Raw genomic sequence first — 27,312 nt, forward strand, 5'->3', positions numbered from 1 at the left:
AAAATCGATTTTCACCGTTTAACTACTAATAAACGAGAAAAATAATTGGTACAAACTGAAAGAAGAGAGATGAATGTACGAGGTATGGCAGTGGTATGGGGAGGGGCGGTTAACGTGTCACGTCGGTTGCTCGTTAACTCAGCGGGGATAAGTTAATCTCGTTGGGTTGGATTGGCGGAAGTACGAGTAGATCGAACAATTTGCTCGAGCGTCGATTGTCAATTACCCTCAACGTTTTACCAACCATAAATGAGCCCCATCAGGGTGTTGTGCAGGTATTAGGGATATTTCGTTGGCTGAGGGACAAAAATTATGACGGCTCAGTAAATATTTATTCGAGAGGGGCAAATGATTTTTTTTAAGGGGAACTCTTCGGCTTTGGTGTGACCAACTGAATTGAGTCAACTTATCTTCAGTACCGATTTTTAGGAAATATGTAAACCCTAGAAGAAATTGAGGAATTTTCATGGGAACTTGCGGATTTGATTGTTCCCTAGAGATATGGTATTATGGAAAGTCAGCCATTCCCCGTAATTCTTCAGATATTCATTAGAGGATAAGGTTGAAGATAAGTTGACTTACCTCGTTTCACCACTTCATTACAGACTTGACAATTTTTCGAGTTGATTATATACAGACTACAAAAGTTTTTATGGATAAGTCAATTTCGTCTTATGGTGCAATTCTCTTGGCTAACATTTGGATGGGAAAATTATCTCCAGAATAGCACTTGAGCGCCAAAATTAATGGGGTATTTCCCTCAAGGTAGCCCGCATATAAACGAACTTGTCAAGTTTTCCCGTAAAACCGATAAAGCTTCACTCGTTCGTTTGTTTACAACGAACCTATAGAGAAATACTCGTTAATTTTGGTGCACTTGTGATATTGCTCCGGAAAATTAATAATATTTTCAATGTTTAAACATAAAGCTAAATTAGCTAAATTTCTGAACAAAATATGAAGAATATATTCAACACTCAAATCTCACTAAATAATATCGGAATAAAAAATTCCTAAATATATTCACCCAAAAATATTTATCGATTTTCCCCTCAAATCGTGACTTTTCAGTCACGTCATTTCTTGGATTTGCACTGGATCTATCATCTGATAAAAATTTCAAAGAAGTGCGCCGCAAATTTCCGCCGCAAGCTAACATAATCGATCAAACAACAGGGTATTCAATATTCACGTTACAAAAGTCTATGAATAAACTTCTTATCAACTATTATCATGAGAAACTATTGCAAATGATCTCACAGTAGGAAATCACCCAATGGGATTATCCACGAGGAAATTTATTTAACCTTATACGCACTTAATTTGCCACATCTGGAAATAACTGAATTGCATCGAGGAAAAATAGCATATCCCTGAAACAAACATTCATTTATCACAAATAATTATGTTCCCCAGTGTCCTGTGGTCCGACGTTACCAATAGCATTTGAAAATGGAGCTCTATTATTCCCTGCCTTCAATTCCACTCTCTTTCATTCTTTATTTTTCGATTTTCTGACGAGATGAAAGATATTTCATCCGCCTCACCCCTACCGCCCCCCACCCCCACCACATCTTCGGCGCCAGTTTTATGGCCACCAAACGGTCCTGTTACAAGGTTTCTCGAGACGCAAATAAAAAAAAAGCCCTCGAAGGAGATATAATCGACTAGTCAAGAGATCTCTAACTCCAACAGTAGTGCAACTTCCGTTTTAGTCAGCCATCCTCATTCTCATGGGCGACTAAAAATCCGAGTCTTTTTTTATGATTCTGAGAATCAATTCGACTGTTACTTTCAAGTATTTCAATAATAATGAGAATAAAAAACATGCATGCCGGTTTGAAACACATTAGCAACCTTCTCGTTTCGTTATATATCGACATGCCTAAACGCCCACATCGTGATTTCTATTTTTGAATGGATAACCCCTCTTCCTCTCACTATTTCTACTCTCGATGCATTACAGCGGTTAGACTCCATATGCGTATCTGTGAACATTTTTCACTATGCAAAAGTGAGAGATGATGATTTTTGTAGATGTGGCAATGGTGCATGGAATAATGCACGAATTAACTGGGCCAAAGTTGTGAGCTGGAGTTTTCTAAACTCAAACAGAATATGAGATTGGTATTTTCAGGGCTTGTTGGAAAGAAGAGAATGGGATTGAAGGGGCGGCGGGGGGAGGGAGGTGGTGGAGGAGGAAAGGGGGAGGGAGAGGGTTGGGTTTGTTTGTACGCTGGGTCGAGACCTGAATGTTTGGGTGGGACATTAGCCATTTGCGAGGTGGGATGGAGTGGGTTAGAGAGCAATAGAGAGAGTAAAAAAGCCTCAGAGGCCATCAACTTAGCACTTTCCCCAACTAGCTGGGTTAGACTTTTGGCTTTTGAAGGCCTGCTTTAACCCAACGTCCCTGATGGCGGCCGACCGGTCTGTATCGATCACCCTCTCCCGATATCGTGATATCTGCACGGCTCCATGGATATGCCGAGCTAGACCTTCCTCTGTGCGTGTTTCTAGTGCTTTGCAAGGCGATATTTTGGCAATAATTAATTTTGGAAAAATAAAATAGGGGAGTGGAGGACGAGGACGTAAGTGAGTGCGGTGGGTGATGTTCGATTATATGGAGAGAGAAAATTATTTCCGCGGAATGAATCGGTGTTTGGGAGGAGATAATTATTTTGGTGAAATTTATGAATATATTAAACTTTTGATATACTTTGCCTGATAGTACACTCGAAACGAGCAATTTCCAGGTGATCCAAATTTAGTTAGGGGCGTTAAAGTTATGAGTCATCAATGAATAAACCCCTCACTAATTATAAAGTCTTGAAATTATGGTACACAGTTATAGTGAACATCGAAATGTGATGCTCTTTGAAATTATTTTATTTACTCCAAGCATACTTATACGGAAATAATTAAACTCATATTTTGATTTAAATGAGAATATTTTAATGAAAAGAAAAAAATACCGTATCATTAATGAGCCATAGAGAACAATGTAATGAAGTTATTTATTTTTAGTCTCATTCTATTAATAATACAGTTGGAATAAAAGTTTGGGTACTGTACGCTGTTTGAATAGACCTATTCATGCACGGAAAAAAAAGTTGTGGCAAAGTACCACGGAAATCTCGTAAAAACGACGTTATAAGAAGTAATTGTGATGAATAAATAATTCTCCGCAGAAATCACTGCTCCCTGTGTGAGTTCTTATGGAGTGTCACGTAAAAATTATGGTTCGATCCATAAAGTATCCAGAGCACAAGCGGAAAAATTAATTTTTCGCTTCACCGCGTAATTTTTCCTGACGTTTTTCCCTCCCTGGGAGATTGAAACGATCAATTTCTCTGGGTGCACTCTCCATAAAGAGATATTTAATATTTTTCCTGAGAACTAATTTTTCACTTGGCAATATAAACTGAAAGAGAAAATGAATAAAGTCTCAAACAGATCGTGGTCGGAAAAAAGTACTGGGTTACGTCTTAAGAGTTAAAAATCATAAATATGTCCCGACGTATGAAAATCCCGAAAAAATACGTGATACCTTTCATTATGAACCACAAACATATCCGAACTCTCATGAGCTTTTTGTTTCCATGCCTTACATTCGCGGAAACTGCAAACATTTTGCAACAATAAGTGCGCGATTTTTTAATGGCAGCTATTTAAATAGTGAATGACGGAATTCCTTGCGAATTCCATCGAACTATAATCAGCCAAATATTTCCAAGAAATGTACCGGAAAGTTTATCCACAAATTTGTCAATAGTGTAGTTGGCCACGTGATTACACGGAAAGAAATAACAATCAACGACTGTTTAGGTCCAGTTTTGTTGGAAAGAAACTTCGTCCCTCGTTTAGTTCCCTGGACTTCTAATTTTTCCCAAAAATTTTTTCCCCTGTAGCTGTCAAAAACCTGATTTTCTCCTCTCGAAGGAATCTTCACTCGGCGGAGATAATTTCGTCTCTCATTCGTAATAACGCTTCTCCCTAAATTAAAGCACGATAGATTTGGGGCTTAATATGTGTCACTGGTGGGTGACGAGGAGCCGGATGTGGAAGGAGATTTCAACTTGTTACTTACCAGGAGGTGTCGTCAAGTGTTATCGATCGCAAGAGGGCTCATAGCATCTGTATAATACTGCCCGAGAAGCAGAACGAGGGCAACTCCAATCCCTTCTTTCTTGGTTTCTCTCTTTCATACATCGAGACATTTTTTTCTCTCTTTCTTTCTCTCTGGTTTACACCGGACTGTTCTCAGTCATCTGAATTTTTCCACGATCTTCGATGGTTGTCCTTCGACTTGGACCAATGTATTCCCCTTGGAAAATGACGGGGGAGGGATGAGGGATGTGAAGGGAGGCTGAGAGGCGCCTCGGGGTGTTTCGGAAGCGTTGGTAAATAGACCGGAAAGTAACTCCTCGAGGAGCTCTGGGTCTCTCTTACAATCGTCCGGGGGTATGTACAACGAGAAGGACATTGCTGCTTGTTGTTACGCCGTTCTAAACCGGAATACCATTGTTTTTACTCCACTACCTCAAGGACAGATGACAGTGTGACAGTATTACTCACACATAACTGTGGTTTGTGAGGTTTTGCGCTGTCATTGTCGTGGTGTATTCACTTGTGGCCCATTCTTCGTCAGATAAATTCACTTTCTGGGTGAGATACAGAGAGAAAATTGATTTTTTTATGGAACGATCTTTATTGAGCAGAAATCATGTTTTCAATCAGTGAGGAACAATTTTTTTTTGTCACGAGACCGTAGAGTTTCACGGAGCCACGATGGTCGAGGGAATTTATGGGGTCGATTTGCAATTGACCGTAGGACGCGGTTAGAAAAAATATCTGTATTTTAAACGATCTGAAGTAAACGGAGGAAAATTGTATTTATTCCGGATAAAATGGTACTTATTATTCTAGTAAAAATGGAAACTTGAGTTTTTTGATGAATGAAAAGTTTCTCATTAACAGATCCGAAACTACAGAACAAAAAAGTTTTCGTTGAAAGCTCGGCCAACACTTCTCAAGCTTTGAAGTGAGAATCCTTCAAATATTCAGTAACTGCTCATCTGTAGGAAACACAGATAAATTGTATTCTTGAAAAAAAACTTTGTGAGTCTGGATGAAAGTACTGAGAAAACGTGGAAATTCGAGTGTTGAATTCATTAGAAAATCCATTGAATCCTCTTGTTAATCTTTACAATGAGTTTGGACAATTTACGTAATTATTGAAATTTCCAGAAACTCACAAACAGCAAGGTATCAATTAAATTTTCATACATTTTCCCTGATGCCCTTAAAACTTCCAATCTCATCAACTTCCGACGCGCAACAAATTGTTCTTACCGGGATAATCTTAATTCTAGAATTTTCTTTTCTCTAATAAGGGGCAGGAGAATCGAAATTTTTTTTGATTAAAAGAAATGAAATTGGTTTGCTTCTATCTCTATGGAGAATAGTTTTGAAAGTTTTATAATAGAGTCAGCAACTCTGTGCTATGAATGAGAAAAATTACCAAGTAAACAAACCCGAGTTTTAGACTTGGAAATTGGTGTAATTTTTTTTCAGTTCTTGAGTTGTGTTTTATTCGCTGGTTTTTACGTTGAGAAAGTGGAAGATTGTTCTGGGGCGTTGCAGATAGAAAAATGAATGTAGCGTGAAATAAAAAGGGACATTTGGTGGAAGGCAGGTTATTGGGGTAGTAGACAGTAGACGTCATACTGCGTTGTGTACCCTCAGGGGAGGTGTTGCTCTGGCTTGAAGAAAAATACCGCGACCTCCCGTGACGGATCAACGATTTTTCCCTTAACTCAGTACATAAAATGTCTTTTTATCACAACACGTGGTTCGAAAGGATAAGCATGATGGTCATCCTACTCAACTGCATCACCCTCGGAATGTATCAGCCCTGCGTAGACGACAAGTGCGTCACTAACCGCTGCAAGATTTTACAGGTGACCTAAAACGTAAAATGTAGCATGCTGCAGGAGAATATAAAAATACAACGATGAAAATGAATTGTGATGTGATAAAATGTAACAAGCCGATTTTTCATATTTTGTTGCTTCATTCTACTCAGAACAACCTGAACATTCATTACGTTTAACAAGTCTTTTTTACCCTCTGAAGCCGGTTTTACGCATGAAGTTAAAGCCCAAATTAGTCGTAAAATCGCCAGCAATTACGATTGCGTGAACGTCATTTACGGTTTCTCATTCATAAATTATGATGATTTTTGGCGTATTTTACGGCTATACTGTCGTAATTAATGGGGAAGAAATAAAATATTTTAAACGTAAAATACAATGTTTTCTTTCGTAATTTACGATTTCCTAAGCGTGCAATACGCTTAATGAAATGTGAAACCATCTGTTGGGCGTAATTTCCGTTTTTATACGGGGGTAAAATGCGCCTTTCCGAAACGTAAATTCGAATTTTTATGACAAAAAAAATCTGCCCGACATCCTATTGGCATTACACGCGAAATAAAATTTAACAAAGCGTAAATTATGGTGGGGAGACTGTCATTTGAGTTGGTGATTTTCTATGTATATTTTTTCCTGTGTGCTGCTTTCCGGGGCTAATTTAGAAATGCAGAGGCTCTAGAATAATTGTCGCAGACATTTTTTATCTCTCTGGGATTGCGAAATATTTTTTACTAATTTATTTAGCATGTTTCTTTGTAAATAATACGATAGACGATAGATTTTACTAAAAATTCTCTCACCACTGACAGACCGTCAGGACACGTCTTTTTTCCGATGTGTCACTGTCCCAGTAAATCAACAATAATACGAAAATTGACTGATTACGTTGAAACGACTCCGCATGAAGTTGTAGTAGAAGAAAAGCAGTCCTTAATTCTATAACAAAATCTATTAACGAATTCTTTTCTGTTCACGTGTTTGTTATCATGATTGAATTATTTCTCAATGGTTATAAAAATAGGAAATCATTATAAAGCTATCAGATCATGTCTCTGATAACCATTTGAGATATTGTGAAAAATTATCGTTCAAGCCTGATAAAATGGGTTTATTTTGCTGGACTGGGAGCACTTCGCGTGTCAGTACCAGAATTTTTTCTGACGGTTGCGGAACTACTCCTTGAATTTACTAGGACGCATTCTTATTTTAGCACCACCTTTTTCGGTGTGGGCCTGTGAATTTTTTAAGATCCGTTAAAATCAAGCCATTTCAGATCACGACGCAGATCAAATGAACAATTTTTTTTTGGCACAACCAATGTGACCTCTGCCTTCTCTAGGTTTCCACTCAGTTAGCCCTTTCCCTGTGTAATTTTCAGAAAAAATAGTGAACTTAGGGCCTCGAATTGACTGCTAGCCTTGACGACTGACCTGTTTTCGGTTGTATCACTGTATATCTTTGTGGAACCACAATGTCTGCCAGCTCCTCCCCTCTCCTCTTCACGCAATCATCACCCGTTTGCTTCTTTTATTCATTTTCCATCGTAATTGTCTGAACTGCCCCTGCAAAGTGAATGTCACCATACGCCTGACAAATCAATACAACATTACCGAAAATACGAATGAAAATAATTCTCAATTTCATGATAAATGTCTCAACGATCCTCATTGAGCCAATAATTTTTCTCAAATGACAAAATCATGTCAATGAAATATAAAATGACTCTGAAATGATCGTATAATTTGCCGCAAATATCCGGCTTTAACCGTCAATCCGACAAAACTAATACGTCTACTTACCTATCTATAAAGTGTAATTCCAATATCATTAGTGATTCCATCACGCAGCGGTGCAATTCCATATCCACTATTGCCTATCATATCAACATTATTAACTGCATCACTCCGAAATAGGTCGACGAGAGACCCAGTAATTCCTGTAAAATGTTCTCCCATGTCTTTAGAACTCGAAATTTCACTGCAGTAGATTTTTTCCTCGTAGCTTTTAGACTTCTTTCATCTCTCGAAAGCTCTTTTATCTGACGCAAGAAAAATACAGGGACACGTGGCAATTATTTCTTACGCAAAAGTGTCGTTTCTGGCTATGAGAGTTATTATTTTTGTGAATCACATTCATTCATGAAACGTTCAACACCAGCATGGGGCAGTTCATGTACAATATTTGTTCAATTTGCTCAAGACCATTCTGTCGGCCTTGAGATTTTTCCTGCCAACCAAATGTAATTGTAATTTTTCATTGCAGATGTTCGACGACATAATCTTCATGTTTTTCTCCCTCGAGATGACGATAAAAATGGTGGCAATGGGGGTTTACGGGAAGGGAACATATCTCGCTGATTCGTGGAACAGATTAGACTTCTTTATAGTCGTTGCTGGGTAAGTTTCAATAGGACAATTTTAACGGATCCCTAATACGTATATCTTACCCTCGCTTCTCTACCATTGTTACCTGCGATGAGCTATATAGATTTACCCGAAACTTTCCCAACCTTTCTGGGCTGACCTTATTGATTTCCCCTCAGTGTTTGGAACAATTCGGAATTGCTCGGAATGAGATCTAAACTTTTTCGTACAATTGCGAAACTCGAGGATTGAATCGCAATTCTCGGGAACTCACAGGTGGTCCTGTAATTAATTTGACACGGATTCATCAGGAGAACTTAATTTATTAACTCATTAATCTATTGAGGGTTCTGTATTTATCATGAACATTTGTTGATTATTCAATTATCGATGGAATGAACGATTTTAGAACGTAATTTCGTGAGAGATCTTTCTGTTGCTGAAGGAATGCAGTTGTTTAATTTTGTTGTATATCCACACTCCTAAAATGTAATCTCATCATTGATGAAAATGTAACAGTCGATTTATTCATGGCCGCGTGTAGAGAAAAATGTAGTTGAGATTACAATGACGTGAAGGATAAACGTGTACTGAAATACGTGTGCTAGCATTTTTTAATCGGGGATGGAGGAAAAATGTTTTCCAGAAGATGGATTTTTCTCTCATTCCGTTTTTTTTTCAAACAATGAAGATAATCCTCACTGAAATAGGAATAACGATATATGAAAATTCAATATGGGATTTTATTACCAGTGGGTGAGATTTTCTGCAAGCTCTCCGGAAAAGTGCCCCTCCCACACTTGAGTGGAAAATAATTATTGACTGGTGGGAATTCAACACTGGTCTTTGGCACGTGTTATAATTTCCTGAGGTGTCAAAAAACACTTTTCTGCACTCGTTACGAAAGATACTATTAGATTATATTTTTTGCAGTGAAAATTATTCAAATTATTTCAATGTGGACTGTACACATTGAAACATGTCGGCGCTAACGAATGCAATTAGCGAAATCTGATTCGCCTTTGACGCGACCTGCAAACCTCACATTCCTCCAAATTACGCTTTCCCACCTGCAACCTTCGTCTTAGCGATAGAGTTGTAGCGAAATCGTTGAAAATTTCGAGTTAAACGTTCTTAACGTACAACTTCAACTCTAGAAGTTCGAAAGTTGAATGAAATCCTCAAAACATACTTTCCCCAAAAAATAAAATATAAATTGTTTCGATTCCACCAGCAATTCCAGTATGTAATTAAATATTGGGCATCTTATTTCGAAATATTCAAATGAATTCTAGATTTTCGAGTAATTAAAAGGCGAAACCCTCCAAGTTTCATTCATTCAATGTGTGCAGCACATTTAAAAAAATTAACAAGAGCAGAAGCTCGCAATGCCATGACATAAATTGAAAAAAAAAATGTTTAAAATATTTTTCAGAGCCTTGGAATACTGTCTAAACGTAGAGAACATGAACTTGTCAGCAATAAGAACAATAAGAGTCCTACGACCGCTGCGTGCAATCAACAGGATACCGAGTGAGCCATCGTAAAACACAAACTTGCCCTCACAACTGAATTTTTCAAATCCAAATATTTGCACATTTCTCATTCACTCGAGTTGCAACATTTGAGTCATCCAAATATTTGATTCTCATAACATCCATAGTATATATATATCATAAAAGTCGAAGGCAACGGTTGTATCTAATGGTGATGTATTCAGGTATGAGGATACTCGTGATGCTGCTCCTTGATACACTACCGATGCTCGGCAACGTTCTCCTCCTCTGCTTCTTCGTTTTCTTTATATTCGGAATCGTGGGTGTACAACTCTGGGAGGGAATTTTACGACAACGATGCTTTCTCAAGGCACTTCCAAACGTCAAATATCCAGAGTGAGTAAACACAACAGCAGAAAATAACATTAAATATATAAATAACTCTGTCGCTATTCCTCAATTTATGAAGCTTTTAAAACTTTGTGATAAATAACGATTAAAATATTGAACAGATAATAAATAATAATGATAAATAACGAATAAAAGAGGGGAGACAACGGCGGCGGCGACGGTCGAGAGATGATGGAGAATCGATTTTTTTTCTCTCAATCACTGAAAAACAAATAAATCACATTTTATCTACCTCATGCTACTTAATTTACACTTTCGTATTGTATTTTATTGAACACCCAGTATCATAAGTAAAATTTGAGGTATCTACTATAGTTAATTGCACATGCTGTTGGTCATTGAATAATCATTGTTACTGTTATAGTAATACACATTAGTTTTTTTTATCAATCAATTGCAGAAGAAATCAAGTACCGTTGTGCTGCTATTTGCAAATTATTCTTTGTGCCTTGTAGGCATATTAATTAATTGATGCTTATGGAGCAATTGACCCACTCTATTTATTTTGTTACATCGTGATACGTTTTCATTATTTCATATCGCTGTTGCTGCTGCTGCGTTTGTCACATTGGTCACGAGCACCCCCAAACAATAGATTTTCGCTACGTTAAATTCTATTTTGCATTCAAGTATTTGTAGTTATCGCACGTCCCTGACATCGACCAGTGCGATTTTCTATTTCATCTCGAGACAGTAAAAAATTTTATTCTCCATTTTATTTTATTGAGTAGGGAAAGTAGATAATTATGAATATTTTATGATTTTAGAGGAGAGAAAAAAATAAATAAAACAATGCAATCACATAAGTACTAGCCCTGGGGGGGCAGTGACAGGCTATTGTTTCGCTGTTGCAGGTTACTCTCGGACGAGTACTCGATTCGATCACGCATTTAGTAAGCCTTCTCATAGAAGACAATGTGCTATTGCATATATGTATTACAGTACATGTTATAAACAATTTAAATACCATAATCAATAAATATACACTAAAATGATGGTTACATTTACCAACAACACAGGACACAACAAGTCTCAGACTCGACGTTTTAGTGTGTGTGTGTGTGTTGCGTGTGCCGTTATAGAGCATGTGCCCTGACCTGACCTGGACGTCTATCTGTACCCGCGGAAATGTCTTTATTCCCCTTCCACTGCTATCAACTCTCTCTCTCTCTCTCTCCCTCTCATTCGTTCGGTCGTGTTCGCCTCCCTCTCACTGGCACTCTCATCCACTTTTCATTACTCTGTCTGCGTGTGCGAACATGTCTATTTGTCCTACCGACGTCTGACTTTTCTACTTGCTATTGGAGTCAATCATTTCGACACTGATCCGCTCGGTGATTTAATTCGAATTCGGCAAATGGGAATTCAGAATTATTCTCTTTCATCAATGACGGGGGATAAAATGTGTTCGTGGTTGCGAAAGCTTGGAACATTCATTTTATCGATTACCGAGAACAGTCGAAATTTTTTTTCATTTTTATGGAAATCTGGGGTGAGTTGGTAAACTGGAATGAGTTTATTATTTGCAAATTACGATTTTTTGGTTAAATCATTTGTCCACTTTCATTTCCACGGATATTGATTCGTCTAACCAGTTCCTGATTTTTCTACTTAGATTGGACTCTTCTCCTGTTCTTTAAATCCAGTTGTTTATTTCCAGAGGGATTGACATATTCACTGGCCTCTCACTGGAATTTATATTGAGAGTGAAATCGATCATAAATAGTTAAGGGCATTATTAGTACCGAAGAGAATGAACTGGCGGGAAATCTGAATTGTCAATCGCATTCAACGGATACTATTTTTTATGAGCTGCTTTAGGAAAACGTTTGGTCTCCTGATTTATCTTTTACTCTGGGCATATGAAATGACTAGGAGGTTTTTACTTCTTCAACGAATCCCGGATGCACAAGCATTTTTCCATCAATTCTGACTTCCGTTTTTATTAGAGTCATTCAGACATTGACGTTGTCGGCGAATTGATTGAAGTTTTTTCAATAAAAATTTTCAAAATGTGTTTTTTATGCTCGCGGGAAACAATGTCGGCATAAAGTTTATGACGGAAGTTAAACCTGGAGTGGATAGTTACGGAAATGACGGGGAATTTGAATGGTCAATCGTGCCTCCATGATTGAATACTTTTTATGAACTTCTCATGGGAGTGACTGATGTTTCTACTTTTATGCTTTCATTTATTCATAAAGTGCGTAAAGAGTGAATAGTGAATGAAGAAAGAGAAAGAAGGAGGGAGACAAGGAGTGAATAAATAACCGGAGTTTTTTGTTCGATTATCCGATTATCGATCTGTTCATAAAATTCAACAGACCTTTTCGATGGAAATTTGCGATTGTTCATTTTTACGATCGCCGTTACAACTGGCGTCATGCTAAAATTTGGGATGAGTGTAGCCCATATTACTTCACGTGACTGACAATAACCGGCACATGACCGCAATATGACGAGTCATGTGACGCATTGGGATCTCCAATCAAGACTGTCAATAACATCATAATTCATCTACTTTATTTCTGAATCAACGTGGGTTCAGTTTTTTATTAACATAACCGACAACTCCATCCAGTGTTTGTTGAATAAAAATAAAAATACTTTTGAGTGCTTTCGGTTTTGGGTAAACACCCCCAAGAAAATGATTAATCTTTTCATTCTTCCGTTCGCTCATACAATACCCAGAAACTTTTCATATTCATGAGAACTTCCGCATGCATCGATGTGCGAGCAGTTCAGTGGTCTCATTCCTCTCCCTCCACCCAGTTTTTCGTCGCTTTTCAAACGTTCTTCCACATCCGCGCGCTCAATTTATCACCAAGAGGATGTTATCATCACTGAAGAAGACTCTCACTCCCTTTGAAACTCACTTTCATTCTCCTTCCACTGGTCGTACTCTTTTTTTTTTTTTTATTTCCTACCTCTTTGTATTGCTCTCTTTCATTCCGTCACCGATGTGATAGCGTGATTGTCCTCTAACGCACAGAACAGGTGTCTTTCTTCTTCTTTTTGACTCTTTTCTGTATTGAAACTGAAGTTTTGTTTTCGCCTGTGGAATGGAGCAACAATTGCTCGAGGCAAAAGAAAGAAAAGAGACAGCTGACTTGTTGTTTCATTGGCTGTGATGAGGGGGAAAAAAACATGCCGACGGATATCGAGTTGAACCTCCCCTAATTGAGATTATTCAACTGACAATGTGGAGTGACGTAGGACGGTTGTACACGATGCTGAGTGTAAACTTGATTACACGGAATTGATCAGAAATCGATTACGCCTACACACATTATGTATACGCATGTCAGACTTGTTTCTGTAAATATACCAAATACAACGAAAACACTGGATTACTTCTAGGGAACACATTAGCCATATACGAGATAAAAATACAACTTAAATAAATAAAACCATCAAGGAATGTCACTTGCACAATTTAGCACCCTACATTTCTCCCATCCACCCATAACTCTATAACTACCTCATAACTTTCATAAAATATTTATGTAAAAATTTATCAAAACTCTTTAAGCACTCGTCACAAATACCTCTACCATACAGTTGTTGTTACTAGCGTGGGGAAAAATTTTCTGCATTCATCTTTGTGAGGGAAATTGTTCTCGACCTAGTGATGAAGCACAGTATTTGCCGCGACGGTCGTGAACGGCTTCATAATACGCGCGCACAGTAAAAACTAATAAACGTCTCAATCAAATGAAAATTTATCTAAATTTCAAAATGGACTTGAGTAGCGACGCTATTAACTGCGTTAAAATAATTTTCCATAGCAACCGCGATGTCAAATATTTTAATTCATTATATCCATTAATTATTGCTGTACTGCGCGCGTGAAACGAAGCTTCACGGACGAATCGGCAAAGAAAATCTTTTTTATCGCATCGATGCACTCGTTAGTGTCTTAACTGAATGTTTATGAAATCTTAGACGAAAAATCTCATTAAATAATGTTATGGATTGCTGATATGTCAATGTCAGGAATTATATTTTATTTGTTTACAAATTAAATAGACCGTCAATATCGCGCACTGCCTCTCTCTCTATCTCTCTATCTCTCTCTCTACTTCACTCATCAGCGGAACGTTGATGCCCGTGATATATTAACGCACTGAAAGAAAACGACGCATGGAACGAGTGCATCAAAACCGTCTATATATAAATTAAATAAAAATCATATCTATGGAATTATCGAGATTTATGAACGATGGAGTAGTGTTAGTGTGCTTGAGCCAATTGAATACTCGAGGTTTTTTCCCCCCCTTGTTATTACAGTGACCTCGAGAAATATTTTGAGTACCAGGGCCAGGATTACATATGCTCCAAGCCTGATGATAATGGTATGCACACGTGTGACAACCTACCGCCTCTGAAATTTGGTGAGTGCAGTTTCCTCGGATATTTTTTTTTAGCATCAAAGGAGAATCAAAGGTAATGAGAGTGGACAGAATATATTAATGCCTGTGCCTTCTTTTTCTTTGCTCCATAGGAGACATAGTGTGCAATAGCACAGCTGTACCGAATAGCAATGTTACATTCATCACAAATACAACTTGTGTCAATTGGAATTACTATTATACCGAGTGCAAAGGTCAGGGTAATAATCCATTTCAAGGTACAATATCGTTTGACAATATTGGTCTTGCCTGGGTTGCAATATTTCTCGTTATAAGTCTCGAGGGCTGGACAGACATAATGTACTACGTACAGGACGCCCATTCCTTCTGGGACTGGATATACTTTGTTCTATTGATCGTTGTAAGTATTTCGTTGGCGGTTGTCAGGGTACGAGTGAGGGAGAAATTGAGGAAATATTGAACTGAAAATCACTTTTTATTGCGCTATGTGCAATGAAAAATATTTCGCGTGAAGCCCTTTTTACGAGCTCGGGTGGGGAGCAATGAACTTCGGGGGAGGAAACATCGGGCTGTTTTCCATGATTAGAGGGCTCATTTTTTCTTCAGAATTTGTGTCGGAGAATTTTTAGTTTTATCAGAATGGGTCTGAAGTAACCTTTTACAAACACACACACGAAGCGTGTGCGAAAGTATTTGGATACGCATTGTGATGGAAAATAAGGCCTGACATTCGGGGGCATAGAGCTTTTGTTCGGCATTTATATTGACATGTACTACTTCAATTTGGGTTCCTCCATGTCCATCACGAAGTGAAATTTGGACGTTCAGAGGGTGTTATGACTGAAAAACAAATGAACATCTGTTGTTTGGTAATTACCCGCACGTGAAGTACTACATACACAGCAATTTTTTCTACATCACAGACCCTCGGGGGGTTTGGGTGAAAATTTTGGATTGTAGTTTATGCAAAAGTTCTATCACGTAATAGTTCTACTGACATTTCAAGGAATTTTGTAATTGAAAATTCATAATTTCAAGGAGAAGTTTATGCAGCAGATCAGCAGATAAATCCAGTTGGATTACGCCCCTTCTCAATTTCGGGGAAAGAAGTGTTGTAGTATTTTACATTTTGGTGGATTAAGGTCATCCAGATACTACAGCTGCATTTATTTTCGCAAAATAATCCACCAAATTGCCATAAAACCAAATTGCATGACCACAATATTATACAGAGAATTTGATTCTTTATTGAATGAGTGTGAACCCAAAACGGGCTCAGTCTCATTCACATCCAAAATCACTCTCCAGAGACCGACAACGAAAATCTACCGTACATTGTCGAGAAAAAAATCAATGCCCTGTTTACATAAAAAATTCTAAAAATAGGTTCAAATATTTAATTACAAAATTCCGTACAGAGTTCATAATATTCGGACGAATTACCTGACGATCAGTAAAAATTCTGGAGCAGTCCAGAGAATTTAGTATTCGTTTCGCGTATATGTCCCCTGTTACAGCGAAACTGTTGAAACTGGAATTGAAATATCCGATAAATTGAATTTTTCAGGAATTTTTCCTCAATTTTTTTCTTCGTGTACAATTTGCACGGATTTAAACAATGCTAGTGGACAGTTAACCATCCAATGCCTTGGAAATGCTAACAATATATTTTCAGATTGGTTCGTTCTTCATGATAAACCTATGCCTGGTTGTGATAGCCACCCAATTTTCTGAGACAAAGAAGCGCGAGATGGAGAGAATGAGATTGGAACGAGCGAGATTTCATTCCACGAGTACACTGGCGTCCTCAACAAATAACTCAGAACCAACAACGTGTTACGCTGAAATTGTGAAGTAAGTGTATTTCTGGATGTTACCAGTCTGACACAAATTGATATACGATTGGGGGGGTAGCAGTTTCAGGATTTTTTTCTCCTCTCTCTGAATTATTTCCAACGGGATATCTTATATTTAGGTACATTGGACATTTGTGGAGAAAGGGCAAACGTAGTCTGGCGAAGAAATATCGATTGTGGAAATATAGGAGACAGCAGAAACAGGAGAATCATTTACTCAGGGAACAACAGGGTCATCTTTGTCCGAACGTCGTTAATCTCAGGACAAATCGTTTATCGAGCAGTGGTGAGTTTTTGAATATTCATCAGTGGTTTTGCGAGGTGAGGGATTCACTGTCACCACCAATGCCACCTGTAGCCTGCTGTCTATCGATTTATGGATGAGGAATATTCATGACTAAAAGAACGGAATACATCTGCAGTACATCATTCCAATCACTCAGAATTTACAAGATTAAAAAAAGAGCAGGTCGATGCGAGGACCTGATATTTTTTTAATTGAACCGCTAAAAAAATGATGGAAATAATTTTTCGACATTTGAAATCCTCCCTGATCATTCAAAATTCAAATAATAAAATAATGGTAACACGTCTGGTAGTGTAGGATAAAAAGGGCTCAAATAAAATATCTGATGGACTAAGGAAAGGAAAAGGAAAAAAAACATTTCACTGGGGAAAAAGATGGCCAGAGTACTTGGATATTCTCAGGGACAGCCGTTGTACAGTCCCAGTTGCCATGAATCAAAGAATTTGAAATGAATACTGGAATAACTAAACCGGAGAACAGCCTCCCGAGACGATAAATTATTCCCTTTCCAACAGATCGTCGCGTCCACCACGTGAGATGTCCCCGTCACGTACTCTCAATGGAGGTTGGTGATCGTATCATCTCCAGTGAACTCTGCGAGAGTATCCTGGCACGAGGAAGTTTAGCCCCACGTGCGAGCCCAGAAGTATCGGAGACAGATGTGTCCTATCATCAATGTTGCAGCCATCGTGCCAGTGTCCACCGTTCCCCAACTGCCTCCAACAATGGCACCGGTGACAACAACATCGTCACATCACCCGAGGTTTGGCCATCACTACTTTATGCATTTTTTTTATCTCCTCCGAAAAGAGGAGATGATAAGTTCTCGAGCACAGCTATTAATCAAGAACCCAAGGAGAAGATACTCTTTCTCTAGTCTTTCTATTCTTATCCAGTCCAACAACGCACTGCTGAGTCCACCCTGTACCCACTATCGTCGTCGAAGCAGTGTCATGTTTAATGACGTAGTAATGCTTCATGGTGGTAGTGTAAACACATTACCAGGATCCATAGGTCAGCCAGCCAATGGTGAGCGTAACATTTGCTCGAGTGAGAAGATGACGCAGACGGGTGATGGAAACGTTTGGTCCACAACCCCAGTTAATCACATCAGTCAAGTATGTTTACATCATATTCGAGTTAATATTGTACTGATCCACATGCCATTGACTGTCTCAAAGAGAGAGGACTGACATTTCTTGTATGTCGATATGTTGAGTGATAATTTTCGCTCAAAAGTACCGGCTAATGATTTCCGTAACATTTAACTAGTGAAATTTGGACGGAAATATCAGGAACTCTCGACATTAAAAAGTGGCGAGTGAGTGGGAAAATTGGTGGAAATTCCCAGTGTCAGGTCAATTATCGAGTGAAATGGGGTGGAAATTCGGAAGCCTGTAGAAAAAAGGTTTATTTTCAATCTTAGAAGAAATTTGTAGAGAAGTATCGTAAAAAGAACGTAAAGATAAAGTGAGAATGAGGGAGGTGATGTCGATGTCGTAAAAAATCATCCTCTCCCCCGTCCAGTTTCAGGAAGTATTAACGAAAATTCACGTCTTCGCACAGGGAAATTGTCAGTTGAAATGTAGCTTTTGTTCGTCTCGCGCGCACATCCTCTCTATTTTGCATGGGGCCAAGGTCGGTGGAAAAATTACGGGCCAACGTAAAAATTTACTGTGAATATCATAACTCCAGAAGTTTATTCTTCTCGACATAGTTTCTCAGCCAAAACTTACAAATATCACTCCTTCAGTGTAAAGTTGCCTTCAACCACAATAAAAATTCACAGAATTTATCTTTTGTCTCGCATTTGCCATGAAAGCGTAAGAAATTTCAGAAAAATGGGATTTTACTTTTTTTTATATGATGGAGACATCGTCATGTAATTTAATTTTCATGTGGTACTGAGCAAAATTATTTTAATAGCACTCAAATGTTTTACAACTTGTGGGTTGGAGTTTTTTTCCAGTATTCGTGCTAAAATTTTTCCAGCGAATTTCCCGCTGTGGAAGACGAGGCTTTTTGGCCAAATGGTTTCCACAAACTGTGGAGAATCGATTTACCTAGAAAAACCATTTCCAAATGAAATATATTGATTCTAGTCCACTAATTCAGCACACAATTGTTGACCCATTCAATTTTTCTGAAAAGCGCACTTCTTCCGCTTTGTAGTCGGTCTAGACAGGGTTCAATCGATGAATTCGCTACCAGCCTCTGAATATCCGAAAAAAAAAATCGTCAAAAGTGTTCATTTAACCCGATTCTCTTCTTTCTCTCAGTTCCAGGCGGAGCTGGGAACGAGTGAAGCGATGACATGCCAGGAATTGCTGGCACTCAGCGGTGCCCTAGGCGCAGCACTGCCAACCGGCCAATTGGGACGTGATACTTTTCTCAATTCACTTGCCAAAGGTCTATTGCCGATTGATGAAAAAAATTATTCAATTCTCACGTACAGCAAATTGCCAAATCCTTGATACACAGTTTCCAAATGTATAATTCTCTGTTATCTCAATCTAGGGATTACAGAGCGAAGTAATTTCCGTGACGATAGAGGCCAGAGTCTCGATGATCCGGAAATTTGTCCATGCTCGTGTGACACACCCGAGGCATTACAGTACCCGGAGAATGGAGAGACTGAGGAACAAGAGATGTCAAATGTGAAAAGATTCTTCATCACAATTGGCAATTGTTGTCTATCTGGGCTCACCTGTGCGCGCAGTTGGATACAAAAATTAGTGGAGCACAAGTACTTTCAGCAGGGTATCCTCCTGGCAATTCTCATCAACACCCTCAGCATGGGAATTGAATATCATAATCAGGTAAATGAAAAATTTTCATGTACACATGTAGTCAAGTATTCATTGCTTTCATGATCTTGTAATGCACTTGCAATGTTTCGATACGTAATATATTCATGATGTCACGTGGCACGATAGCGATAAATGAGGGTTTATTCGAGTTCCGTGAAGCGCACATACTCTGACATTTAAGGTATATCCCAAGACAATAGCACTCTAAAGTTGAATAAAGTAAGTGAAGTATAGTAAGTCCCTACGGATTTTCGGAAAAAATTCTAAATTACTTAATTTATTCCTTTACGAAAAATTCAGACAGAATATTTTTCCGACTATACTTCAAAAGAAAACAAAAGGGACGAATACGAGATACTTAACAAATATTGTTTTCCTTTTCATCGGATAAAATTTCGTTCACAGCCGGAGCAATTGACACTGATCGTGGAGATAAGCAACACCGTATTCTCCGCTGTATTTGCTGTTGAAATGTTGCTTAAAGTCATAGCCGAGGGGCCCTTTGGATACATCTCGAATGGCTTTAACGTCTTTGATGGTATCGTCGTTATACTTAGGTAATTCGATCATGCCTCCCCGTGATTAGACCGCAAATGTCTCCCGTCTAATGATTCAGCATACCCACGAATAATCCGATGGTAATGCCTTAAATTCGCAGTGTTGTCGAGCTTTGTCAGTCACTCACTGCTGAACGTGGTGGAAGTTCAGGCTTGAGTGTACTACGTACATTTCGTCTTCTGAGAATCCTCAAACTCGTACGGTTTATGCCAAATTTACGACGTCAATTATTCGTTATGCTACGTACAATGGACAATGTTGCTGTCTTCTTCTCCCTCCTTGTTCTCTTCATATTTATATTCAGGTAAGTCATCAAGGAGTAATTATTGAATTATCATTTACATCAAGTGTATCGTCATATATTTATATAAATATTGATTCGAATGATCTGTTTTACGCTGAAAGCCGAAGAGATGTATTTTTTTTTTCATTCGCCGGCAATTTAGTTTTTCAATTTCTCTCAATTACTCCGAGGAAACAATAAAAATTCATGAAAATTCCCGGGAATTTTTATTCCATATGCAGTTTTTTGTTTTATTTTCTTTCTGAAAAATCGAACGCTAGTTTTAGTTTGGTCGAAACATCGGTCTAGTGGGAATGCGCCCTCTCTCCAATAAAATAAAAAAAGTGGAAGTAAAGGGTAACTATGATAAAACTATAAAAGAGAAAGTGGGAATCAGTAAGGGGGCATTTTTGCTGCTGGTAATAACTCGTGATGAATGATTGGAGTTTCAGCCAATGGCTTGAGCTTTTTAAAGTCATTTATTTTTTATGGAAGTACACGACGCTGACGGTGTAATATGGGTGATGATGGTGTTGTTGGCACGTTAACAAAATATTATACAACAAAAAGAGATTAAATGGACGTGACAATTCTGTTCATTGTCACCTTTTGGTCTGAAATTGCTTGAGGCATCGAACTATATATTCACTAGAATTGAACTATTACGTGTTATGCATGGTGCTTTTTATATTGTTGATTACCAATCGTGATGTGTCTAGAAAAATTGTGCCGGCTCCACACATTTTTTTTTTCTCCATTTATTTATTTATTGATCTAATTTGCTCATTTTTTCGGGACAAATGCTTGTGTGTAAAACTTGAAAAACGTCACAACTTCTCAATATCGCTCCATATTTTTGATTTATCAGTTATTTGAGTGCTCTCATGTCACTTCCATTTCTCAAGTTTATGAAATCATTAAGACTCATCAATGTGAGCACAGACAAGATGTATTAGTAACGTGCGTTTTTATGTACTTTGATCCTAATCCTAGTGCTCTATTTACATCGAAATCATTTTTTAAAATTCAAAGTGTTTCTCTCCATTGTTGACGAGCGACTCTGATGCGCCCAATCCTCGATGTTTTTTGTCGTCGATATTTTAGTAAAGCTTGGCAGATGTGTACCTCCCCCCACGTGGAAAATCCTCAAATCGTCTATCCAATGAGGTCGCTTACGAGTCGCTTTATTACATTTTTTTTAGTTATCCCACCGCTCCCCTCATTTCCCCTATTTTCTGTCTCTTTCGGGCCACTCAAAGACCGAGTACGACGCTTCAGGCATCCATTAATGAAATACTGTGCATTCAGCATTTGTGCCAGAGGATTATTATCTTCCCTTTCTGTTTTTCTGTTTTTTAATTTCTCGTGTTTACTTCACAGACCGATTTTTCAACCGCTGATTTTCTTGTAAAATAAAATACACTGGACTGCTTGAGAGTAAAGGGATTTTTTTAATAAGCGTTTTGAGAATACGTTAAGTTTAAGCATACAAAGTTAAGAAAGATGATGCAAAATCAGGATATAAGGAGAACAGACAAAAAAAATTGTATATCGCACGTTTCGTTGTGTTGTAGTATTCTCGGGATGAACCTGTTCGGTTGCAAATTCCGTGAAACGATGAAAGGCAGCTCTGACGTCGAGTGCGATAGAAAAAACTTTGACTCGTTACTGTGGGCAATAGTGACAGTGTTTCAGGTATCCACATAAAGTTAACCAGGATAACAAGAAAAAAAAAGAATTTAACAAATTACTAAAAAGAGATTGAAATTAATGAGTTCGTCGAGGGCTGTAGTATAACCATATTTATCTTTTTTTTCCCTTCAAATCTGTTGAATCTCCATTCGTCTAATTCTCCATGATCTCTCTTAAATCTATAAACTGTCTCACTTCTCCACTCACATTTCAACTCTCCACTGTAATCTACCACTCTCTCTCTCTCCCTTTCTCTCCATTTCTCTTGTTCACCATTGTCTATCAATATGTTACTCTTTTAAAGCTAAACTCTCGTGTGTGACCGCATATCTACATTTATGATTTATGAACAAAGGTAACGTATAAGTTTTTTGGAATGACGGAATTTTATCTCTTGACTAAGTTTTTTATCTGATAATCAATCTACATCCCCTCGAAATCCTCTTGTAATGCATCAATCAATCATCTTCCATCTTTGTGATGAGACACATGAAAAATTCCAGGAATATTATCTCACAGTACTGGTCAATCCTTCGTTACTCGTTGATTGCTCAACACAACATCAGGCCCTATTCCCTTGATAGTAACAACGTGATAAATAAACACGATAAAAGTGAAGCATTGATTCGTGCATCTGCAGCACCTCAAAAAATCCAAATAAAGCCTGGGGTGTGTAACACACCCCGTCACAAAGGACTAATAAATGAGTAACGAGGGATTAGTAATCTTGAGCATGATGCTTGTGCCTATCCCCTGTCCATCACCATGCTTCTCTTGCTTTTACATAAACTATGAATGTCTTCTATTACTCTGAAAAAAAAACTCACACTATATACTCTTGGGATGATTGGGATTTGAGGGTAGAAATTGAGTACATGAATACATAATGACGAATGTAAATTATTGAAAGTTTCAACTTCTGGGCGAAATGAGATTATCGGTTTATACCAAGAAGTTTGGGAGTTCAATTCGTAGTATCGTAACTCTCGCGTGACTATCGTAATCACGCTGAAGGGAAATGCCACGGGGAAAGGGTTGAGAAACCAAAGGAATTTGAAGGAACGATATTACATTCCACGAGCTGCCTCCTTCGGTGAACATTTTGAGTATAAGGGTCGGGTATATTCCAATGGAAATTACGTTGGGCTGCAGTCGATTTGCTTTTGCATGCCCGTTCGACGACTTCTTTATGTGTGCAAAGAAGGTCGATCGTTTATTCTCGCCGCTATCAGTGTTAGCTTTTGCATGATTATCATTTATCAGTGTTGAATTATAATTATTATAATATCGTACAGAGCATATTTACCGCCTGACGTCGTTCAAACACTCTGGAATTACTGTACACTTTTCGAAATTATAATTGAGGAAATGAGGAGTCTTTTTTTTCTTATCGCGGTGCGAAAGAGGGCGGATACACAATCAATAGTGATCATTTAAATTAACGCATTACTACGGTTAGAGTATCATTAAGAGTTTATAGAGTTCAAATAATGAGACTAGCATCATCACAATAATCACAAACTCACATGTAATACCATTTTTTCATATACACATATGCAGTATAATATATAGTTGTATTTTATCCAGTGTACTTATAATGGTTTTGAGCGGGCTTCGAAGAGCATCGTATAAAATACTGCTAATTAGTTGAGTCCTCCCCTTCCTGCGCCCCCCACCCCCCAAGCCCACCAACAAACCCCTATTCTCACTTACCTCATGCTTAAGTGCCACTTGGGATGGAGACCGTGAGTTGATTGCCTCAGATCTGCCTCGATGAGGCTCATCCCTCTGTTTTTTTTTTCTTCCCCAATTTTTTTTCAGTCCAACCCCTGCGGAATGTTGGCCCCTTCTTTTGGTTCTGATTAAACTGCCCTAACTGCTTAAATATACAATACGCAAACGTATTTTACGTGTACGAGCGCACTCAAAACCAACCCTTAGTTTGTATTTTTTTTTAATGTAAAAAACCAAGAGAATGGTTGAGGCTCTTTGTTGTGGTGTCACGGCGAGAAAACCGGATTTTTGATGGGAATAGACATTTGCATGATTTGGGGGTGAAATGAAAATTCACGCGCAGTTCGAAAAATCAGACTGGCCGACTACTCGAGGACCTCTCTCCTCGGGCCACACGTCGTTCGTTAATTTTTTTCTCGACGATTACGAAATTCCAAGGGAGGGAATGAGGGGGTGAATTGTAGTGTCAGAGAAATTCCTGAACGTTCAAGAATTTTCTCGTGCCAAGCCCGTCCTTCTTCCACACATTATGATAGAAAAATCGTTCGATACTTGTAAAAAAAAAACTAGTAGTTGGTATCCGTCTTATGTCCGCCCGTCATCCTCACATGCCAATTTGATAGAAAAATTGCAAGATGGAGGAATACAGACATTTATTGAGAATAGCTTGGAGTATTCTCGTTACTTGGATAGCAGCCAATTAGAGAGAGAAAGATTTTGTGAAAAATGGACTTTTACACGAAAAGATTTTTCGCCGCTACACAATTATTTTGGGATGCTACTGAATAATGTCAGTAAAGCTGTCAAACCATTCAACCAGATTTGCATTATTGAATCTCGAAATCTAAAGCGATATAAAAATTTTTATCATGACTTTTGTAGCCCTCAATTGGCCCTGCAAGAACGCTATTATAAAAATGTTATCTCTCTTAGATCCGGAGATATTTCTCGAAAACTCAGCTAAGGGCTGCAACAGCATAAAAAGTTTTACCGCTTCGCTACTAAATTGCGCCACGTTTATGGTTCCAGCACGCGAAGTTTTATGAAAAATTTCCCCCCCGTGCAGAGCACAGTATTCGGGTTTACCCAGCAGTTTTATTTCCAAAATTTCCGTCTAGCTCTGCTTTTGTTTCTTCGCGAAATACTACCGTCCAATCAGCCAACACCCAAGGGAACAATAACACCTCAAAATACATATATCATTCTCAACGTATTCCGCCCGTGTAAATTTGCGAATCGCCCTTCACGGTGAAAGCGATTTTTTATCAAATAATCAGTAAAATTTCCAGATTCTCTACCTGTGTCTGTATGAACATTGGATGCTCTTAATCCAAATGAATATTCCCGTCAAAATTCGTAATATCTCTCACAATCAGTGACACCCCCTCGCAAAATCCCGCAAATCCTCCCACATAGAGAAACGGTGTCTCGGAGCTGATGATAATAGAACCATCCGCCATAAAATAATAATCGTATCCCTCCCCAAATCCCGGAGAATGTGGATAAGACAAATGACTCTAAGGCGATACCGGATTGTCTTCGGTTGCAGCATACTAGGAATGTACCTGTTCGGGGGTAAGTTTTGCATGTGGGCGGACCGGAGTCGGCCATGTACCTGTGCCGAAGTGGTATCACACCACCCAATGTGTCGCTGTGATCGAAAGCATTTCAACGACATCGTCTGGGCACTTGTCACGGTTTTTCAGGTACCAATGTTTCGATAAAAGCTACCCTCTCACTGAGTATTTAACAAGCACCTGAATAAACCACAACTTTTAATCAACATCTTCTTGTCTGTTATATGTATCTTCTCTGTCTGTCATTGTTATATATTATTTACTGTTTACATTCATAAATGTCGTTGTACTTACAGCGCTCGTTAAGCAAACAAACAGTCGTACACTCGGGGAATGTTGTATTTATTATTTAAAATTATTTACTCACATGCCAACATCGAGAATAACGATGGAAGCATGTCTAGTAATTTACTTTTGGCGTTATTTCCCATTCTCCTCATTGATCTAAAAGCCCTATGATGTTTTATTGAGATGAATAAAATATGTGGATGTAGTCGAATTTTCTTCTCTCTGCTTCGATCGTTACCTCATTTTTTTTTTCCTACAATTTTTATTTTTCTCTCGTTTGATTTCTTGATTTGACGTTCTAGTGGATTAAAAAAAAACTCGTCTTTCACTAGTATACTTTATTTATCTTTGAAACAGATACTCACGCAGGAGGACTGGAATGTTGTGCTATTCAATGGAATGCAGAAGACATCTCACTGGGCTGCACTCTACTTTGTCGCACTAATGACATTTGGCAATTATGTTCTGTTCAATTTGCTCGTTGCCATTCTGGTCGAGGGTTTTTCTTCCGAGGTAAGTGAATCCACTCTGAGATAGACGGGGATTTCATGTCAGAAAGCCCCGGCAATTAATTCTCCGTTTTTATTCCCTCCCCACCTCAACATTTTTTTTCTCTCCGGTCTGTTTACTTTCGCTCTGTAGAGAAATGAACGACGTGAAAGGGAACAAAGGGAAATGGCAAAGCTCGCTGCGAAGGAGTCTGGTATTGGCAGTGACGAGGGATCCAGCTCGAGACTGTCAGGATCACATTCGATAACCGACAGTGACACCTACACCCCTCAAGTTTGTATAATCCTCCGTACATTCGAATCTCCCCCCCTTCATGAACTTGAATGGTTTTCTTAAGCGGAAATTGTAACTCTAAATTGACAATTGCCCTCGCAAATTGCAATTGGGCCATCACTAGTCACACGCATGGCTTTACTATATCAGTTTTAAAGTGCAAAAATCAATACAAAGTAAGTTTTCATTTACATTTTCATTACATTACCGAATTTCAGGAGCGGAAGAATTCATGGCAAAGCGTTGACGATCTTCGAAAATTTAAGGACAATTACAGACGGGACAAGCACAATCGCATGTGGCGAAAAGCAGCTATCGAGGAGCTCAAGTGTAACATTCAGAAAGAGAATAAAATGATGGGGGTCGCGGGTCAACCACCCATGATAACACATACAGCGGCAACGCCCCAGGATTCTCCGAATACCACACTGGACACTGGTTACAGAGACATTAATTACCGTGCCATTTATCCGATTAATTTGTCAATCGAATCCATTGATCGATCTAGTGTGAGTTGAAATTGCCTTGAGCATTTGTACTGTTGTGATCCTCTAATTATTTTCCGGAGATCTCGGGATTGGAGGGGTCCAGCCGGATTCATTAAGAGATGTATTTCGTGTGCGTGTTCTTTTTTTCCATAGCTTTTTATCGCCACCCTCAAATGGCTCTTCCGGATGAAATTTATTGCGAAGAGTAAGGAACATTATCGTTCTTTCAGGGCTTTTCTCTTCAAATGGAATTAATTCCTTATTATTTATCCCAGTAAACTGAAGGGAAACCCAACCTTTTTAAATGGAATATAGAAAATTAAATACGGTAACGCTTAAATATTTTTTCATACAGATGAC

The 27,312-nt window shown here is 38.4% G+C and overlaps 1 protein-coding gene across 4 annotated transcripts in view; it reads left to right on the forward strand.

The window, feature by feature from the left end:
- Ca-alpha1t (Ca[2+]-channel protein alpha[[1]] subunit T) overlaps window positions 1–27,312 on the forward strand; it is a 37,449-nt gene that overhangs the window by 2,106 nt on the left and 8,031 nt on the right. The window contains exons 3-21 of one of the 4 annotated variants that reach the window (XM_064125012.1): window positions 5,848–5,960; window positions 8,196–8,329; window positions 9,732–9,829; window positions 10,017–10,188; window positions 11,058–11,096; window positions 14,494–14,597; window positions 14,708–14,976; window positions 16,252–16,430; window positions 16,552–16,718; window positions 17,255–17,502; window positions 17,636–17,857; window positions 19,019–19,148; window positions 19,257–19,558; window positions 19,955–20,106; window positions 20,208–20,411; window positions 25,366–25,522; window positions 26,039–26,194; window positions 26,324–26,464; window positions 26,683–26,973. In XM_064125012.1, the coding sequence (XP_063981082.1) occupies window positions 5,848–5,960; window positions 8,196–8,329; window positions 9,732–9,829; window positions 10,017–10,188; window positions 11,058–11,096; window positions 14,494–14,597; window positions 14,708–14,976; window positions 16,252–16,430; window positions 16,552–16,718; window positions 17,255–17,502; window positions 17,636–17,857; window positions 19,019–19,148; window positions 19,257–19,558; window positions 19,955–20,106; window positions 20,208–20,411; window positions 25,366–25,522; window positions 26,039–26,194; window positions 26,324–26,464; window positions 26,683–26,973 (3,278 nt within the window). Of the gene's footprint in view, window positions 1–5,847; window positions 5,961–8,195; window positions 8,330–9,731; window positions 9,830–10,016; window positions 10,189–11,057; window positions 11,097–14,493; window positions 14,598–14,707; window positions 14,977–16,251; window positions 16,431–16,551; window positions 16,719–17,254; window positions 17,503–17,635; window positions 17,858–19,018; window positions 19,149–19,256; window positions 19,559–19,954; window positions 20,107–20,207; window positions 20,412–21,964; window positions 22,086–25,365; window positions 25,523–26,038; window positions 26,195–26,323; window positions 26,465–26,682; window positions 26,974–27,312 lie in introns of all 4 variants that reach the window. The other 3 variants (XM_064125013.1, XM_064125015.1, XM_064125014.1) reach the window with 3 other exon arrangements.

The sequence above is a fragment of the Diachasmimorpha longicaudata genome, chromosome 7, assembly GCF_034640455.1.
Source record: "Diachasmimorpha longicaudata isolate KC_UGA_2023 chromosome 7, iyDiaLong2, whole genome shotgun sequence".
Taxonomy (NCBI): domain Eukaryota; kingdom Metazoa; phylum Arthropoda; class Insecta; order Hymenoptera; family Braconidae; genus Diachasmimorpha; species Diachasmimorpha longicaudata.